The sequence below is a fragment of the Talpa occidentalis genome, unplaced genomic scaffold (genome assembly GCF_014898055.3).
Source record: "Talpa occidentalis isolate TD23 unplaced genomic scaffold, MPIMG_talOcc4v2.1 talOcc4.2, whole genome shotgun sequence".
In the NCBI taxonomy this organism is placed as follows: domain Eukaryota; kingdom Metazoa; phylum Chordata; class Mammalia; order Eulipotyphla; family Talpidae; genus Talpa; species Talpa occidentalis.
Window position 1 is genome coordinate 7,909,026 of NW_023602073.1, and position 20,242 is coordinate 7,929,267.

The 20,242-nt window shown below is 41.6% G+C and overlaps 1 protein-coding gene across 2 annotated transcripts in view; it reads left to right on the forward strand.

Moving 5' to 3' along the window:
* The first annotated feature begins 678 nt into the window (after positions 1-678).
* KDM1B (lysine demethylase 1B) overlaps positions 679-20,242 on the forward strand; it is a 54,439-nt gene continuing 34,875 nt past the window's right edge. For both annotated transcript variants that reach the window (XM_037518915.2, XM_037518916.2), the window contains exons 1-8: positions 679-702; positions 968-1,010; positions 3,722-3,821; positions 4,668-4,795; positions 5,856-5,945; positions 6,413-6,524; positions 9,615-9,731; positions 18,674-18,712. In XM_037518915.2, the coding sequence (XP_037374812.1) occupies positions 3,735-3,821; positions 4,668-4,795; positions 5,856-5,945; positions 6,413-6,524; positions 9,615-9,731; positions 18,674-18,712 (573 nt within the window). In that variant the 5' untranslated portion in view covers positions 679-702; positions 968-1,010; positions 3,722-3,734. The remainder of the gene's footprint in view (positions 703-967; positions 1,011-3,721; positions 3,822-4,667; positions 4,796-5,855; positions 5,946-6,412; positions 6,525-9,614; positions 9,732-18,673; positions 18,713-20,242) is intronic.

The window sequence follows — 20,242 nt, forward strand, 5'->3', positions numbered from 1 at the left end:
CCCCGCCTGATTCCCAGGCCCCGCCTCCGCCCCAGCCCCACCCCTTCACAAGTCCCGCCCTTCCCGAGCTGGCCCTCCCCTCTCCCTCCTTATTCCCAGGCCCCGCCTCCGCCCGGGCCCCACCCCTCCACAAGCTCCGCCCCTACCCCGAGCTGGTCCTCCCGTACTTAGACCGCCCCCGCGCCCCGCCTTATTCCCAGGCCCCGCCTCCGCCCCAGGCCCCACCCCTCCACAAGCCCCGCCCCTACCCCAGTTAGCCCCTCCCCGTACCTAGACGGCCCCCCCTCGCCCCGCCTTCTTCCCGCGCACCACCTCCGCCCAAGCCCCGTCCCTCCACAAGCCCCGCCCCTTCCCTGAACCGGCCCCTCCCCGTTCCTGGCCCGTCCCCGCGCACCGCCTGCTTTCCGCGCCCGCGCCCCGCCCCCCGCCCCGCCCCCTCGGGCTCCCGCCCCGCGCCCCGCCCCCTCGGGCTCCCGGCACGCGCAGCGGCGGAAATGGCCGGGGCGGGGCGAGCGCCGCGGCGCCGACGAAGGCGGGGCCGCCCACCCCTCCCCCCCCGCGCGGCCCCGCCCACGCGGGTCACGCCGTGACAGGGGCGGAAGCGCCGGGGGTCGGCCGGGCTGCCGTCCTGAGCGCCGCGCGGGGCTCGGAGGCGGCCGGGGCGGCCGGGGGCGGCGCGCACCGCCGCGCGGGCGCTCGGAGGTGGGGGCTCGGCCCGGGGGCGGCGCGGGGGCGGCGGCGGATCCGGGTGACAGCGCCGCACAAAGCCGCCTGGCGGGGCGCGCCCTCTGGGGTGGGCGGCGGCGGTGCCGGGGCGCGGGGACCCTCTGGGGGCGGCGGGGGCGGCGGGGTCCCCTCCGCGGAGGGGCGCTCCTCGGCGGGGGTGTTGCGGTCGCGGGGTTCACCGATTCGTCGCGGAGTTTCGGGGTCCCCTGACCCCCTCCTGTGTTTTTCCCTTTCTGCACAGCGGCGCCTTCCCCCCGAGATCCGTGCACCTTCCCGGCGCAGAGGTGAGCTCCGGGGCTCTGCGCCCCGACTTCGGGGGAAACGAGAAAGCTGCGGGGAGAGCCCAGCGGCCGCAGCTGGGCCCGGGCACGGGGGCTCCCTCCCGGGGGTGTCGGCTCGGCCACCCCGGGGTGGCTGCCGGCCGGGGAGACCCACAGTCGGGGAGCAGGAGCGCCCTGGCGGGTGCGCCCCACCCTGGGAGGCGCCGGCCCCGCCTGCAGGTATTGGGGCCACACTCAGCCCCGAGCCTTGGGGCGCTAGCGGCGGCGCAGCCGGGTTGCTGGGGTGATCCCCCCCCACCCCCGGACTGCGCCCCGGGGGGTTGGGGTGCGGAGAAGGGGGAGCCCATTACCGGAGCTGTTAGTCAACAGCCTGGCAGCTGGCAGGTGTGAAAGGAAGCGCAGGCCCAGCTGTAGAAAGTTGGGGGTGCACTGATCTGGAACGTTGCCAAGCAGAGGCCCAGTGTTCCCCTGTTCTGCTCCACTTGGGGGGATCCCCTCCTCCTCCACCCGTGCAGACACGACTGCGTTTGCTTGGTTTTTTAAGAAATCGATTTTGGTGGAAGGGTGGGAGGCTGCTTTAGGAGGTTCAGAGAAAATTACCATCAATAATAAATTGATTTGGAGGCTGAGAAAGTCCACAATAGACATTCAGGCGACTGGGCTGGATCCATATTTGGGGAAATTTGACCCTTATGGGAGTCATAAGGTGCTCGAAGGGGAGATTCCTGAAGAAGTTTCCAGTAGTTTAGATATTACGCTGATTCCGTTTTATATTTTCATTCTCACTGGGAGTTCTTTTCATTAACATTTGAATTAATTCTGTGAATTTTCTTTAAAGTTTTTTTGAATAAGCCACTTAAAAAATCCTGACAATTATCAAAACTAATCTAGACACCCCTATATCCACTTACATACATAGTCCTCTCCACAGAGCCTCCTTTTGTCACATGAAGAGACAACCAAAGTTCTGACTTAAAATTAGGAAGAAATAGCTTATGAAATTGTATTGAACATGAAATAAGTTGATTGTATTCAAAGTCAGGTGTGTTTATTAATTTGAAGAATCAGATGGAAAAACTTGCAGTATGCTAATTTGCTTTAATGACGCTTTGATCAATATTTCTAAGATTATATTTAAAAGCAAAAGAAGTGTAGTCCTTCCAGTGTTATTTAAAATTTTTCTCTATATTTTAGGACCCAAGAACACAGCAAAAGTGAAAACATAGGCATTATGATAAGTGCCAAAAATGGATGAGATTGCATAACTGTTAATTGTATAATTAAAAAGTAAAATGCACTACTTCAAAACCTTCCATCGGTTTTGTCTGTTAGTAAAAGTCATTTAATGATGGCTTTTATAGCTAATGTTTTCGCTCTCCTCTTTAACCATTTCTCTATTATTCTTTATAGCATTAAGGAAAGATTTAGCAGCGTACAGTTGGATTAAAGTGTTCGGTGAAATTTTTAGAGATTATGCTTTCTTTTGGGAATGCTTGCATGTCAAATGTTACATGAATCTGGGTTGATTTATGTCCCTGTATTCTACATTGGATTAAAATATTTTGCTACAGTGCCTGCATACTTTTACATGCAGTCTATACATGTTTACATATGTATTTAGCACCCATGTATAAAATGAGCCACATTTATAGTTTATTTTAAGAATAATCTGGGCAATATGTTATAAGTGAATAAATAAATATTCACTTTCCTTTAGAAAACAGGACTTTTGATTCTTAATGTTTCTTTAAGCATCCTGTTGTTAGGCTAGTCTGAGAATTCATAAAATTTTTCTTGTAGAAAACCAACCCAAGATTCCTGTATTTGATGGTGAGTAGATAGTGTGCCTGAAGTTCATTGGTGGGTTTTAATAAGAAGAAATGAATGGATTTTCTTTTTAAAATTTGTCAAGAGATAAAACTCAGGGACTGCTAAGAAGATGCACTAAGATGGAGAGAGACGTTGACAAAGACTAGGTGTTTTGCTCATTGAATTTTACACACACTAGTGTAATTTATTATTGGTCATTCCTGTGATGTGTTTCTTATTTTTGTTTTTTGAAATGTCCGTGCTTCTAATGGATAACTTTTCTGGAGTACTTATAATCTGCCAAGCCTGGTGATTTCATTCCTCACATCATTGTTCTTTGCCCATTTTGCTGTGCCTACTTTGTAGATGAGAACGCTGAGGCTGAGAGAAGTCACTTGAAAGTCATGGTTTTCCTCTCAGGCTGTCTAACTGCAGAACATACACTTTCACCTTCTAAATTACATGACTTTGGGCCTCCCCGGTGGCGCAGCGGTTGAGCACTGGGTTGCGAGGCTGCCCGCAGCCTCTGCGGCGCTGGTTCGATCCCCGGCTGCTCCCCGGCCACCGGAGGAGGGTCCCACATGGCGCGCAGACCTCTCCTGCCGCCCGCTGCTCCCCTCAGCAGTGTACTTCGGTCCTTCTGCCTGCTCTGCTCCCCGCTCTGGCTCTGGTGAATTCTCTCACCCTCCCGCGCCTCTGACTGTACACAGTGCATGTATAAACAAAAACAAACAAACAAATAAATAAAAACATGCCTCTATTAAAAAAATAAATAAAATGGTAAAGGGCAGGATAGGTTTAAAAAAAATAAAAAATAAAATAAATTACATGACTTTGCTGCAGCGTGTTGACAGTATTGCTAATATTTAATGGTTTGATTTTTTTTTTCCCCTTTTTTTCCGCAGATCTTTCAAAACAATGGCAACCCCACGGGGAAGGACAAAGAAAAAAGCATTGTTTGATCATTCTCCTGATAGCCTTCCTTTGAGGAGCTCCGGTAGGCAGGTATATTCCTTTATTTATTCAACACAACTTTTTGGAACACACAGACTGATGATGAGTGGGACAAAAAGATCCTGTTCTAGCCCTGAAGAGGCTGCAGCCTAGTGCAGATGATCAGGCCTGGCTAGTCAGTCACACTATAGTGTGATAAAATGATGGAAGAGGCGTGTAGCCTAGTTCAGGCATTCAGGCCTGGATAGTCAGTCACACTATAGTGTAATAGAGTAATGGAATATAGAAAAAAATTGTCTGGCATATGTTATCACAAAGCAAGGGGAATAAAATATGAATCAGTAATAGTATGTGAATCAAAGAATCACAGCTGTGTGCCAGCTTCTAGAATGTGAGCTGAGGCAGGATCATGCCTGGCTTGGTATCATTCATAGGACTCTAGATGTCTCGTTATAGTTGGTTGGCTGCTGTTAGCAGGTTTCTTGCTGCCATTTTTTTTGTAGAACTTTTTTAAAGAAAAATATTAAATGATATAATTCATTTCCTAGAATTTTTCTGTTTTTTTTTTTTAATCTGCACATACCTGCTCTAAGGAAAAATAATTTGAGAGTGGATTTTCTTTTCACTAATATTGCTTTTTCCTAAGAAAGGCTCACATGCATATCACTTCTCTACTTAGAGAGCTATAGTCCTTGATTTCTAGCAAGGTAGTAAATTCTTTGCACACTAAGTTTAAAGGAAATTGCTATATCATCAGCCCCCACCCCCTGACAGGGCATTGTTGACCTTCACTTTTAGAATCCCCCTAACATGGAAGGCGTTTCAGTAGCAAACCTTCCACCATCTTTGCCCTAGGCCATTCTGGTGAGATCTTAACCTCAGCTGCTTCTTCCCCAGGCGAAGAAAAAAGCAACGGAGACAACCGATGAGGATGAAGATGGCGGGTCAGAGAAGAAGTACAGAAAATGTGAAAAGGCGGGCTGCACAGCAGCCTGTCCCGTGTGCTTTGCCAGCGCTTCTGAAAGGTCTGTTTAGCTGGCATGGTTGGGCTCACATTCCTGCCTGTGGACCTGTTCTTTGTAGGATCACCTTCCTTCTTGAAAATAGTTTTCCTAAAGATATAGATATTGTAAGTCATCCAGCTACAGAACATTATCCTTAACTTTCTGTGCACACTGAGCCCTCCTGCCTCTCCCTGTTCCATGTGGCTTATCAGCGCTGCACAGCGCCCTGTCCTCAGATCTAGTAGCCAGCCTCCTTGGGATGGAGTGCAGGAGGGCCAGTAAGGAGTGGCTGCAAAGAGAGACCCTTGAGCTCCTAGACAGCCACAGGTATTTACTTTCCCAGTGTTTGTTTTCTCCCTCATGTAACATCACTCCTCTCCAGGAGACATTCCAGGTCTCATTGAAACAAGGTAGCTAATTGCACACTTGCCATTTTTATTGGGATGACCAAGCATAACTTTTTACTTCCAGAGAAAAATCTTCAGTTCAGTCCGAAGCCTCCATGCAACCTCCGGAACAAATCCTGTTTGTCTTTAAGCACAAAGAGGGGTGGTGTTGGTGTCCAGCATGGCATCCTGTTTCGTTCTTTGACTGCATTATTGGCTGTTGCACTGGTTACACCTGCCAGGTTGTGCCCTTGCCGGTCAGATTCCAGCTGGCCAGATGCGTTCACTTTTCAGTAATGGTCCAGGCCGGATGTTATGACTAGAAACCAAGCTTCTCTCTTTCATGTTCATGCAGCTGGCAGCAGTCACTGGCTCCCCTAGTTTCATGTCCCAACACCCTGCCAGTGCTTGAGAGAGTCCTGATGAAACCCCTCAGCCCCGGCCTCCTGATGTGCATCCAGCTGAGCCAGGGACCACCAGTTCAGTGCCTGTGTCTTCACCATGTGTTATTACAAACCCATCACCTGTTCCATTTCCCCTTTGTTGCTATTCTGCTGTTCAATAGGTCGTTCCTATTCTAAGTGGAGATAATATAAACTGGCCTCACAGGAGATGCTTTCAACATTTGTTAAAAACAAAAAAGAGAGAAGACCGGTTTCTTCCTGACCACAGCTCCCTGTTTCTGCTCTTTTCAGATGTGCCAAAAATGGCTACACATCTCGATGGTACCACCTCTCCTGTGGGGAGCATTTCTGTAACGAGTGCTTTGACCATTACTACAGAAGGTTTGTTTGCTGATTGCTGGAGGTTGGTGGGTACAGGGGGTGGGGGGGGAGGGAGGGAGCCAGCCAGTTGAGATGAAGCCCCGGGCTTACTGAATTATCCCACTGTTTCAGCCACGCCTGTGTGGCCACAGCTGTCTCAGAACATTGACACTGTAGTTTGCCTGTGTGTGTGCTTATGTGTGTGCACACTCAGGGCTTGAAAAATAGTCACCATCAGACAATTATTCTTTTTAGTCTGCAAGTGCTAAAAAATCTAGGAGCAGATTGCTTTTTGGTGACAGTGCATAGGAGATGGGGTGCATAGATTTGGGGGAGAATGCTAGTGACTAGAGGGTGCTGGACAATCCTAAGGTTTCCCCTCTAGAATATGCCTAATGAAATCCTTTAAAGAACATTTGTTAGTCTGCCTCCTACTTTGAAAACCTGGTTAATTTACAGCTTGATGTATTATTTTTCTTCTGTTCCAGCCATAAGGATGGATATGACAAATACACTACATGGAAAAAAATATGGACTAGCAATGGAAAAACGGAACCAAGTCCCAAAGCTTTCATGGCGGACCAGCAACTCCCCTACTGGGTAAAAGGATAAGGCTTGTTTTATTGTTCTCTAAAACATGGGTGGAGCAGGGCTTCCCTGGTGGTGTTAAGCACAGCGCTGTGAAGCTATGCACAGCGCGAGTTTGATCCCTGGCCTGCCAGAAAGCTACCCATATGGCGCAGCAGACCTCTCTTGTCTCACCTGCTGCTCCCCTCAGCAGTGTATTTCAGTCCATCTGCCTGTTCTGTTCCCCACTCTGTCTCTGGTGAGTCCTCTTACCCCCTGCACCTCTGGCCTGTACCCCGTTCTTGTATGCATAAATGAATAAATCTTAAAAAAAAAAAAAAGGAGCAGAAAGCAGGAGGAAAAGGTTGGAAATACCCACTTTTAGAAAATCATTTTTTCATTACATTTATTGTTTTTTCTGTGTCAATTCAAGCAAATCACATTTTTCACTTAGATTAATCAATGTAATAGAAAAAAATTAAGACTGACCATCAGCTGGTCACAGCCATTGCTGTAGTAAGTACCTGTCACTCCAGCCTTTTCGTGTGTTCATATTTTTATGTATGTGCATAAACACAGATGAACATGTTGCATGTTCCACAATTCCATGATTCATATATAAATCCTAATTAAGATTTTCAGTCATACTTTGCATATAATTTTTGGAGAGTTTTAATTTTTTTTTTTAAAATAGCTGGACATTTAAATAGCTGGACATGACCTCAGGAGAGGTCATGTAAAGGAACCATGTAGTATGTGACCTTTCATGTCATACTTCCTTCACTTAACATGTTTTTTAGGTTCATCCATGTTGTAGCAGATGTTAGTACCTCATTTTTTTTGTGGGTGAATAATATTCCATTGAATGATATACTGCTTTTATTTACCCATTCATGTGTTGATGGACGTTGGGTTCATTTCCACCTTTTACTGCAGATAGTGTTGCTGTGAATAGTTGTGTACAGATGTTTATTTGCATGCTTATCTTCATTCTTTTAAGTGTATACCTAGGAATGAAATTGAGGGTCATGTGGTTATTCTATGATTAACTTTTTGAGGAACCACCAATTCTTTTCCATAGCTAGGTGCTGGATCACCTTTTTATTCCCACTAGCAATGTAGAAGAGTTTAAATTTTCCCACATCCTCACCAATTCCTGTTTTCTATTTTTGTGATTCTAGCTATCCTAGTGGGTATGAAGTGGTATCTCATGGTTATGATTTGCTTTTCTCTTTGATTTGCATCCTTTTCATATACTTTTTGGCTATTGCTATACCTTCCTTGAAGAAATTTTCAAGTCTTTATCCATTTTAAATTGTCATTCTGTTATTGAGTTGTCAGGGTTGTGTATATAGTATATTCTGGTTAGAAGACCCTTAGCAGATATATGATCTGCAAATATTTTCTCCAATACACTGTATTTTTACTGTCTTAATAGCATCCTTTGATGCATACAACTTTAATTTTTGTGAAGTTGAACTTATTTTTTTGTTCATTTGTTTATGCTTCTGGTGTCTTAGATCTAAGAATCCATTGTTAAATCTGAGGTCATAAATGTTCCCCTTATGTTTTCTTCTAATAATTTTATCATTTTAACTCTTCTTGGTTTATTTCAAGTTAGTTTTTGTATGCAAGCGAAGTAGGAATCCAACTTCATTGTCGGTATTCTTAAAAGAATACTTTCATTTTAGAATTGTTTTTTACATTTACAAAAAATTTGCAAAGATAATACAGAGAGTTTCCAAATATCTTTCACCTACTTTCTCCTAATGTTATCTAACACCCCTGATTATTTGTCAAACTAAGGAATTAGCATCGATATAGGATTAATAACTACAGGAAAGACTTTCCTTTTTTTTTTAAAGGATAAAGTGATTTTTATTATTGGATAATTATATCCCATAATTATTGTTGGACATGTTACGACATCCTTTGACATTCAAAATTTCTCGTTTTAAAATTTAATGATAACATATATCAAGTTCAAGAATTGATTTTGAAGTAAATTATTGTAATTACAGTCTGTATTGCCACTACTTAAAAGTCAAACACAATAACATTGCTAAAGACCTACCTAACTTTGAAAGTTAGAATTGATTTCTCCATTGATATTAAAAACAAACAAAAAAAGGATGCAAAAAAGTTATATAATCTTTAATAATTACTAAAAGACATTAAATTTTGGCTAATAATAAATTTAGATTATGCATTCAAATAGATATGAGATCTAGATCTTTTATTTCTTCCCTGATAAACAAGACAAAAATTATTATTGATTCCCCAACAGGTAACCTTGAAGAAAATAATTAACGGCTTTTTACTTATCAGTGATTTTCAGCTAATTACTGGGAAAAGTAATAATTATAAAAAGTTTCCATACAAACTGATTTTAAAAATATTTAAAAATGCTCGATTTTGGGACCTCCCTGGTGGCACAAGGGATTAAGCGCAGCACTGTGAAGCTGTCCGCAGCTGCTGCAGCATGAGTTCAATCCCTGGCCGGGGAACTACCCACATGGCGCAGCAGACCTCTCCTGTCTCGCCCGCTGCTCCCCTCAGCAGTGTATTTCAGTACATCTGCCTGCTCTGCTCCCCACTCTGTCTCTGGTGAATCCTCTCACCCTCCACCACCCATATCTGGTGGCCTGTACCCCAGCTCTTGTATGCATAAATAAATAAATCTTTAAAAAAAAAAAGCTCGATTTCATTAGTTACCATAGAAATGCAAATTAAAATCACCAGGACAGACTTTCTTTGGGTTTCATTGGTTTTCGTGCTAGTGTATTTTCACTATTCCAAGATCCAATCCAGGTTACCATACTGCTTTCAGTGTGCAGACTTTTTGACTAACTAAACGCAGCTCTGATTATTTTTATAGGTTAGTGCTGGAAAACCTTTCATACAGCAGTGTGCAGATCACCTTTGAACTCTCCTGTTCCTTTGAGCTAGCATTGGATCAGAATTTATCCTTATGGGGCAAAAGTGGATTATGTGGGTGGTGGGGTGACGCAAGGGGGAGAAAAGTTCTTAGAAATGTAAAAGATTCAGTAACTCTTATGAAGAAAATGACAACACGAGTGGCAAAGGACAGACTAACCGACTCTGCATTGGCTTCCTACCTAGGTTCAGTGTACAAAGCCAGAGTGTGGAAAATGGAGGCAACTTACCAAGGAAATCCAGCTTACGTCACAGATAGCAAAGACCTACCGGTGTGGTATGAAACCTAATGCTACTGCTAAGGTATGACGTGTGTGGTCTTCCTTTTGAATTAATTGATAAGTTCATTTAGATGTCAGTAAATGGCAATGCTATTTTTCATTTATTGTATTGATCACTCTATCTGGATTGTATTGGTTCACCTATAGCTGAACCCCACCTACAATCACTTTACCAATAAAGGATTTTATTTTTCTCTCGTTATAAGCAAATTGGAAGGAGGCTGGTCAGGTTGGTGTGGTTGCCTGAGGAAGTCTCTTAGTTTCCAGTTCTGTCACAAGATGGTTCTGTCACAAGGTGGTTCTGTCACAAGATGGCTGCCACACCAGCAGACATTGTGTCCAAATTATAAGCAAAAAGGGGGGGAAGGCAAAGGGCAAGAGTGCTGTGCCAGCTGACTCTCTCCCAGTTTTAGTGGGAAAACAGGAGCTTTCCTGGAAGTTCTGAGTTGGTTTCTATTTATAGCTCACTGGCCAGACCAGGACCAGGTAGCTACTCCGAGCGACTGCAGACCAAGGAAGAAAAGACTTTACAACTGAGCATGTTGCAATATCAAACAAATAGCCTGTTAATAAGGAATAAGGGATGAATGGATATGTTTGGGCAGTTAGCAATCTGTGGTTGATGGAATGTGCCCTTTGTGAAATTTGGTAGTCACTTGGTATTTAAGAATGTTAAAATTTGGCAGCTACTTAGTGATTAATGCTTTAATCTACATTAATCTAGCGTTATCTACACACATGTCTCTGGTTCTTTCAGTACATTAAAGAAGATTAGGATTCATCATGCTGTAAGAAACAAAATACTTTCTTTTATTAATATTGAATTACAATATACATCCCAGGAAATTCATCCTTTTCAAGTTTAAAATTCAGTGCTTTGTGGTATAGTCACAAAAATGTGCACTTATCACTGTGAAGTGTTTTCTTAGTTCAAGTATTTCCCGTTTAAAGAATGATTGACAACTTTGTGAAGTTTAAGATATAAATAGTAAAGCAACTTATAATTACTGTAAACATATTTGAATGATTTTGCAGAGTGAAATGGTGAGAAAAAGGGAATGAACATTTAGGAATATTTTTTATTGCTTTGGATTTCATGTAGGTATTACATGAATATAATTTCAGAACTTTAAAAAGCAAATTGTATGTATATGTAAATATATATATACACACACACATAAAATCAACAAATAAAAAGTAAAAATCCTCTAACTCTCTCTTCCTTCCCATACTGATATGTTATCACTCTTAATGATTCATTCATCCTACTAGAACTTTTTAAGTGCATTTTATTACAGATTTCTAGCAGGCACATTTTTTTTAAGGCTCTCGATACAAATATCTGAACAGATTTTTTAAAGATTTAAAGACCTATAGATCAGAGTCATTTTATCAAAACTTACCTGCAGTGAACGCCGTTATTTTTAGTAGATAGAAAATTGCATCATGGTTTTATGAATTGAGGTATAATTACATACTGTAGTCACATGCATAGATTTCAATGACTTCCACTGAGTTTTAGAAAACGTCTACCCTAGCCAGAACCCCTATCAGGACACAGTCTCTCACCCTGAAAAATTCCAGTTATTTCCCTCCTGCTCTGCAAAAGCAACCACTATTTTGATTTCCATGCTCCATCCAGAGTTTTGTTTGCTCTTGACCTTCTAAAAATGAAATCAGCCAACATATACCCCTTTGTGTTTCGATTCTTTCACTCCTTCAAATTGTTTTTGAGATTCATCCACCTTGCATGCATTGTTAGTTTTTGTCCTTTTATTGTGGGGAAGTGTTCCCTTGTATGAATTTACCACACTGGTTTAACTGTTCTCCCGTTTAAGGATGTTTGTGTTTAAAATTTTCGGCTATTATGAATCAAACTGTAGCGAACATTCTGTGCAAGTGTTTTTGAGGACCTGTGTTTTCATTTTCGAAAAGTAAATGTATAGGAGTGGAACTCATGAGTCATATAATTAATTTCTTTTTGTTTAAGAAATTGCCAGATGGTTTTCTGCAGTTGTACCATATTACACCATTTGTTAGTGTTCTTTACTGGTGTGTCATTGTGATTTTCATTTTCATTTCCCTGATGGCTAGTGTTGTTGAGGTTCTTTTCAGATGCATATTAGTCTTTCATAGTTTGCCTTTGGGAAAATATCTGTCCGAGTCTTTTTTAAAAATTGGTTTTGTCATGTCTTGTGGGAGTTCCTTAAGTAATCTGGATATGGGATATGTGTCTTGAATCTTTGCCTTAACATTTTGCTAATAGGTCTTTTGATGAACAGATTTATATTGTGAAGCCTCATTTATCCATTTTTTTAATGCTGAAAACTTTTTGTATCTTTTCTGAGACATCGTTGACTGCCTCTCAACTTGAAGATAGCCTCCTATTTTTTTTTTTTTTAAGGAGTTTAATCATTTAAACCTTTACATTTAGGTCACTAATGTATCTCAAGTTAATTTTTGGTTTTGATGTGCTGTATAGTCCAAGATTCAGGGGTTTATGTCACATAAATACTTAACTGTACAGTACTATTTGTTGACAAAACTGTGTTTTTTGTTTGTTGTTTACCATGGCATTATGTTGGCATCATTATTAGAATCACTTGGTCATAAAAATAGGTCTACTTCTGGACTCATCCATGAATATTTTTTTTTATTTTCACCTCACTACTCTGCTGTCTTCATTATTGTATCTTTATAGTAAGCCTTAAAATCAGGTAGTGTAATTTCCTCCAAATTTTTCTTTTTCAAGATTGTTTTGGCTATTCTAGTTCCTTTACACTTCCTCATAACATAATACAATCAGTTTATCATATGCCTCTGGGATTTTGATTGGAATACACTGAGCCTATCGATTATTTGAGGGTAAACTGATTGCTTTACATTTTCTGTCTTCTAATCTAGGTGTCAGCATGTTGCCTGGGCCAATTCTGGCCCCCCGCCTGTTTTTATAAATAAAGTTTTATTGGAACACAGCCAATGTTTGTAGCTGAGTCTTCATGCTACAGTGGCAGGGTGGTTGCAACAGAAACTGTGTGGTCATATTACTGACTGGCCCTTTACAGAAAATATTCCCTGACACCTGTTCACACCCATGAACACAGCCTATCTCTCCCATCTCTTCACAATCTTTAATTTCTCCAAGTTTTGTTAAATTTATGTCTGAATATTTTATTTTTCCTGTGATTGTAAGTGAAATTTATTTTAACTTAATTTTTAAGTCATTTGTCGCAATTATATAGAAATACAATTTATTTTTTTGTGTATTGACTTTTGCCCAGAGACTTTTTTGCCCACACTCATTATACTCCTTAGATCTTTTTATAGATTCCTCAGGGCTTTCCACAATTATGTCAACTCTGAGTAAAGACTGTTTTGCCTTTTTAAAAGAGACTCAAATCTTTCTTTTGCCTTATTTTGCTGATTTTGACTACTCAGACAGTGTTGAATAAACATGGGAGTACAGGTATCTTTGTCTTGTTTCTGACCTTAGACAGAATGGGTTCAGTGTTTTATCATTAGAATGTTGGCTGTGGCTTTGCACAGATACCAGTCATCAGACTAAGAATGTTCTTATTTCTTGTTTGCTGAAAACTTTTATTTTGAATTGATTTTGGGTCTTATCAAAAACTTTTTCTGCATCTTTTATGATGATCATGTGGTTTTCCTCCTTCACTCTGTTAATGTGGTAAATTATACCATTTTGAGGTATTGAAACAATCTTGCATTCTTGGGAAAAATCCCACTTATCCTTTATACATCATCCTTTTAATGGATTGTTGGATTCAGTTTGCTAATATTTTGTTAAGGATTTTTGCATCTGTGTTCATAATAGATACTCTGTCATTTTCTTTTCTTGTAGTATCTTTGTCAGGTTCTGTTACAAGAACTTATATGCTGATTCCATAGACTTTCTTGAGAGGGATCGCCTCCTATTTAAAAAAAAAATTAAAATTAAAAAGGAGGGAGAAGTATATCCTCTGTCTTGTTAAAGAGTTTGTGCAAGTTTGATATTTCTTCTTTACCGATTGGTATCACTCATTAGTGAAGCCATTTGGGCTGGTTTCTTTGTGAGAAGTTTTGAAATTACAAATTCCCTTACTTCAGATACACGGCTACTCAGGTAGATTTTTCTTTCAGTTTTGCAAAGTTCTGTTTTTCAAGAAATCTGTTTATTTTGTCCTTGGTGTCAAATCCGTTAACTGAAAAGTTGTTTGCATTATTTTTTAGTTTCTTTTTAATGTCTGTGGGATGTATGCTGGTCTCCTGCTTTTATTTTTCATGTTGGTCATTTGGGAGAGAGGATAGAAAACACAGATCTAAGCCAGGGACTGGGGTCCAGGAATTAACCAGTCTTATTCAAAAAAATTTCCATTTATCCTTTTTTTTTTTTTAAAAGATTTATTCTTATTTATCCATATAAGAACTGGGGTACAGGCCAGAGGTGAGGGGTGTGAGAGGATTCACCAGAGACAGAGTGGGGAACAGAACAGGCAGACTGACTGAAATACACTGCTGAGGGGAGCAGCGGGCGAGACAGGAGAGGTCTGCTGCGCCATATGGGTAGCTCCTTGGCTGGGGATCGAACTCGTGCTGCAGTGGCTGTCAATAGCTTGATAGCACTGAGACTTCAACCCCTGCACCACCAAGGAGGTCCCAACCTTTCCATTTATCCTTATTTGATTCTCAAACTCAACTGCCAGAGTACAAGTCCTCTCAGAGTGGTAGAAGAGAAAAAATAAATGTGGGGAGTTCATTGTCCAGGCAGATTGGTGCACAGAGAGAAGGTGAGGTTTTTTTGTTTTGTTTTTTTTTTTTTAAAGATTTATTTATTTATTTATACAAGCATTTGGGTACAGTCAGAAGCGCTGGAGGGTGAGAGAATTCACCAGAGGCAGAGCGGGGAGCAGAACAGGCAAAGTGACGAAATACACTGCTCAGGGGAGCAACAGGTGGCAGGAGAGGTCTGAGCATCATGTGGGACCCTTGCAGGCGGCAGGGAATCGAATAGGCGCTGCAGAGGCTGTGGGCAGCTTTGCAGCCCCGCACTCAACCGCTGCGCCATCGGGGGAGGCCCGAGAAAGTGAGGTTTAAGGAGTGAAGATGCATGACAGTCGATGGGGAGGTGGAAGCTCACTCAGCCAGCAGAAACGGCTCGAACACTACTAGCACCTGTGACCCAGATTGCTTCTCAAGTGAAAAGACTCAGTGACATATCCCTATAATATTTAAAGCAGAGTTCAGCCAAGGAGCAGTCAAAAATAGCAGCCTATTTTAATAGATACTAGCCTTTGGGCCATTCACACTCAACCTATTTCTGCAAAGTTCCTCAATCATTGTTCTAGCAATTAAAAATATATTTTGGATGGTTTATATGAGTATGTTGCTGAATACTAGGTATGATTTTGTAGCAAAATTTATTTTATTTTTATGTATTTTTTTATTTTATATGTATTTTACGTCATTGTTCATTTTTAAACAATGTTTGCTTCCCCCCACCAGGTGTAGTCCCCTTAGAGTTTCCTTCCCCAGTGCACCCGTGCACCATCACCTCAGTCCCCTGTGCTCCTCCCTCCCTCCCTCTGATCCCTCTCCCTCCTCCTCCCCTGCAGGATGTCTCTGGTTTATAATTGTCTGTTTTTGTTTTGCTTTGTTGTGTTTTGTACTGTTATTATTTTTTTTCTTTTTTAGTTCACTTGACTCTTCCTCAGGTGGTATCTACCTTTTCGAGTTCTTCAATTTAAGTAGTTTTTGAAAAAAATCTAAGGTTTTCTTAAGAATGACTTTGTCTTGGACAAATGATACATGGTTATCATTAGAAAATTCAAGTCATATAGAAAAGAACAGAAATGATAGCAAAAATAAAAATTACGTAGTTATCATCATGAAGTGACTGTCATTAAATGAGTTTCCTTCAAGAACATTTCACGTGTGCACAAGAAATCCTGACTGAAATAAATAGCTTCACATTAAATGTCATTACTCTACTGGCTGGTTTTATGGAAGATGTATTTAATACAACATAATCTAGAAATGAAAAAAAAAAGTCTAAGTGAAATTGTGGAACATAGGGGTAATTATTTCTTCCTCTCAAGAAATATTTCCTAAAAACCTCCTTAAATGTTCAGACAATACATGATGAGAATGTTGAGAAGTTGGAATCACTCTAATTTTTAACAAAATCACACTTCAACCCACTCCCCCTTTTTAGCTCTCCTAATCTTTGCTGGTATTTTGTTGTGTTGTTGTTTTAGTTTCATTTACTCTGTCAGAGATTGTATCATTTCTTTTTATTTTATTTTATTTGCGTAGAAGAACTGGGGTATAGGCCCGAGGCGCAGGAGGTGAGAGGACTTAGCAGAGACAGAGTGGGGATCAGAACTGGTGCATCTACTGAAATACACTGCTGCTGCTGCTGCGCTATGTGGGTCACCTCCCTAGATGAGGATCTAAGTCCTCATCCAGGTGATAGGGCTGATAGGGCTGATAAGGGGTGATACGGCTGAGACTCAAACCCTAGGCCACCAGAGAAGCCCAGTATCATTTCTTTCTATAACATGTTTCCTCCCTTTACTTCTGCTTCAATGTTGACATGAGCTTACTGTTCCCCCAGTTTTTCTCACCCCAGTTCCTTCTCTTCCATGTTCTTTACTTTGATTTATCACCAGTTTGGATGTGTTTTAATGTTTGTACACTTTTCCAGGAAGTATCAAGGTGTCAGATTCCTTGAGTTTCAGAAAACTTAATTGCTTTTCTCTCCTTTCCTTCAAAAGTGGAAAGTTTTATGGTCTTCTTGAATTCCAGCTGCTCAGGGCGGTGTTACATCTCTTAAATCTCTACTCCCCCAGAAATCCTCCCTTAAGACCTTACTCCTCTAGTCTGAATTGGTTACCATCCAGATCCTGACCTCTTGAAATATTTTTTTTAGTGACATCTCTTGACCCAAGTCATTTTCGTTTTTAACTTGCTCTTTTGCCTAAAACAAAGTCTGGAAGGATTTACTTGTAATATTTTAAAGGGAATGGCAGCCAGTGATGCATTGCTTGCTCTTGTCATTTGCTGTGTCTTAAAAATGCTTCCATGTCAAGCACGTGACGATCCCTTTCTTGTTCAGGACTGTACAATAGAGTCCATAGACTGGAAGTACTGTGATCAGTTTAACATGATTGAAGGGCACTTGTGGGACTTTACACATTTATTGTTAGTTACACTGCTACAGTAATAAGCTTTGCATCACTACCATTTTTCAGTATGTTTGTCAGATCAATTCCTAGAAATGAAATTTCACTGCCAAAGAGCCTACACAGTTGTTTTTAATATGAAATAATTGAAAAACACGAAGGAGGACGTGTAATCAGTACGGAATAAAGAGTGATAGCAAACACATATATAACTGTCTCCTGGTTTGAGAAGCAGAATCTTTCCAGTGTTTCTTTAGCTCCTGGGGTGCCCCTCAGTAGAGCTCTTTCTCTCCCTCTCCTGGGGGGCAGACTGTATTCTGAATTTTTTTCATCTGCTTTTTGTTATAGAGGAAATATTATAAATATCATAAATGTCATAGGAGAAGTATGAAACCCTAAAATTTTTAGCACTTAATATTTTGCATATTTTATACTGGTTTAAAATATATCATTTGCATTCCTCTGCTGCTTGCTCTTTTCACTCACCTGTAAGGTTTTCCAGAGGCATCCTCGCTGAAAGTTCTGGCTACTTAGTTTATGCTGCTGATAGTGTTGCTCTGCCCTCCTGCTAGAAGAACTCAGGAGGGGTGTTTCTAGTGTTTGACTATTATATGTCTTTCCCTCTGAACATTCTTGCACACCTGACCTAGTGCACACATGCAAGAGTTTCTCTGGAATCTAATTCAAGGACTAGAATTACCAGTCCATATGGTATGCCAATCTTCGGTTTATTTAGGTATGTTTTTTTAAAAAAGATTTATTTATTTTTGCATACAAGAACTGGCGTACAGGCCAGAGGTGCAGGAGGATAAGAGGATTCACCAGAGAAAGAGTGGGGAGCAGAACAGGCAGATGTACTGAAATACACTGCTGAGGGAAGCAGCGGGTGAGACAGGAAAGGTCTGCGGGACCATGTGGGTAGCTCCCTGGCCAGCCGGGGATCAAACTCATGCTGCAGAGGTTGCAATAGCTTCATAGTGCTCTGCTTAACCCTTGCACCACCAGGGAGGCCCTATTTAGGTAAGTTTTTAATTGAAATATACAAACAGAAAGTGCACACACAAGTCAAAATGCATAGGTTGATGAATTTTCACCAAGACCCCATTTAGTCAGCTCCCATTAAAGAAATCGAACTCTTACCAGCCCTTCAGAAGCCTCTTTCTAACCCTTTCCATCAGCACCTCTACTGTAGATGCTTTGCTTGCTTTTGAACTTGACCTAAGTGGAATCATACTGTCTGTATTCTTTTGGGTCTGGCTGCTTTAATCCCCCATTATGTCTGTGCGTGCATTCATGTTGCGGTGGGTACTGGGAGTTTGTTTATTCTCCTTGCTGTGTTACGAGCCGTGGATGGTAATGTGGTTTATTTCTCCATCCTACTTGGACTTCTTGGTTGTTCTTAACCTTTTTTATTTTAAGCAATGCTCCTTGGAATATATGTTAAAGCTTCTGTGGATGCACATGTGCAAGCATCTCTGGAATATATAGCAAACTTAGAATTGCAGGGACATACTATGTATGTCTTCAGTTATACAAGGCGGTGCCAAGTTACTGTGCATTTAAATTTTTCACATTTTGTTCAATTGCTCTCCAGAATCATTATATTCCTTCACATTTTTCACCTGGGGCACCCTAATATGTCTTCCCCACACCCTCAGTGTTTTATCACACTTTTTTCCTTTGCCAGTCTAATAGGTGAAAGGGGTATCTTAATGAAGGTAAATTGACACCTAAGGCCATATTTGATGCATAAACCTAATTAACACCTGATTTTCTTTCACAGCCTGAGACCTCAGATCACTGTTCCCTACCCGAGGACCTGGTGAGTATTTCTGCGTGTTCTAGGCTAGACTCTTAGTGCCTTCAAATGATAAATACTATAAGTAAATGTAACCATTTCATGATTTTCTCTTTTTATTTGGCTGCTGGTTGAAGACTTTAAAATGATAACATGACAAAAATGGTACAGTTATGTTGCTTTACATTAAAAGGAAATAAAAAGGAAGAAACTGCTATTATCCTTTCTGGAAGGGTCAGACTTGTTATACTTGTTTCTCATAGAGGATTTTATGACCCTGTCTCCACTCAGTCTTTCCAAGACAAGAGCAAGAGGCCCCTATGTTGATGGTCTTGGGCCAGATTCTTGGGTGTTCTGATCTTGTTGTCACTGCAGCAGCCAGTCCTGGCCCACATACCACAGAGCAGCAGATCTCCACCAGACTAAGCCTCATCTTGTTTGATTTGTCTTTATGAAACTTCACAACCTGAGCTGGCAAACTCCTTGTGGCAGCTAACCGATGGCTGTTTAAAAAAATGATCTTTATTTTCATTCTCAATTGCTGCATCTCTAAAATTCTAAGATTTGGAGTCATTCTCAATTTCCATGACTCAAGATTTTTCATTTGTGATTTTTCTAGATGTCTGAAACTCAAGTGCTGGGGTCGATTTTTAGGCAAATGGAGAATTGACAACTAACAAATCTGCTTTAAATTCTGTTATATAAAGGGAGGTGTGAGATGCACACACCCACACTTGCTTACATGTATGTATATTTAAAAATATAATTTGTCCCCTCAAATATTTCCATAGTAAAACAGTGGCCCAAATAATTTTGGAATTTAGGATAGAAAGGAAATAATAATTATAAATACAGTTACCATACCTCATGAGTCAGTCCCCTATTATTCAGACCATGAAGAGTCCCTGAGTGTTCATCTGCCAGGTGCTGCCTTTTACATTCAGTTAAGAAAGCCTCAGAGGGTCCTCCCTGGTGGTGCAAGGGGTTAAGACACAACCTATGAAACTATCTGCAGTTCGATCCTAGAGACAGGGTGGGGAACAGAACAGGCAGATCTACTGAAATACACTGCTGAGGGGAGCAGCGGGCGAGACAGGAGAGGTCTGCTGTACCATCTAGGTAGTTCCTTGGCTGGCTGGGGATCTAACTCATGCTGTAGAGGCTGTGGATAGCTTCATAGTTCTGTGCTTAACCCCTTGTGCCACCAGGGAGGCCCTCTACCACTCTTATTTTTTTTTTTTTTTTAAGATTTATTTATGCATACAAGAGCAGGGATGTAGGCCAGAGGTGTGGGCGGTGAGAGGATTCACCAGAGAGAGAGTGGGGAGCAGAACAGGAAGATGTACTGAAACACACTGCTGAGGGGAGCAGCGTACACAACAGGAGAGGTCTGCGGCGCCATGTGGGCCACCTCCCTGGCAGGGGATCGAACTCATACTGCAATAGCTGTTTAAAACAATGATCTTTATTTTTTTGGGGGATTGCTTCATAGTACTGATGCTTAACCCCTTGTGCTACCAGGGAGGCCCTTCTACCACTCTTCTTAAAAGGACC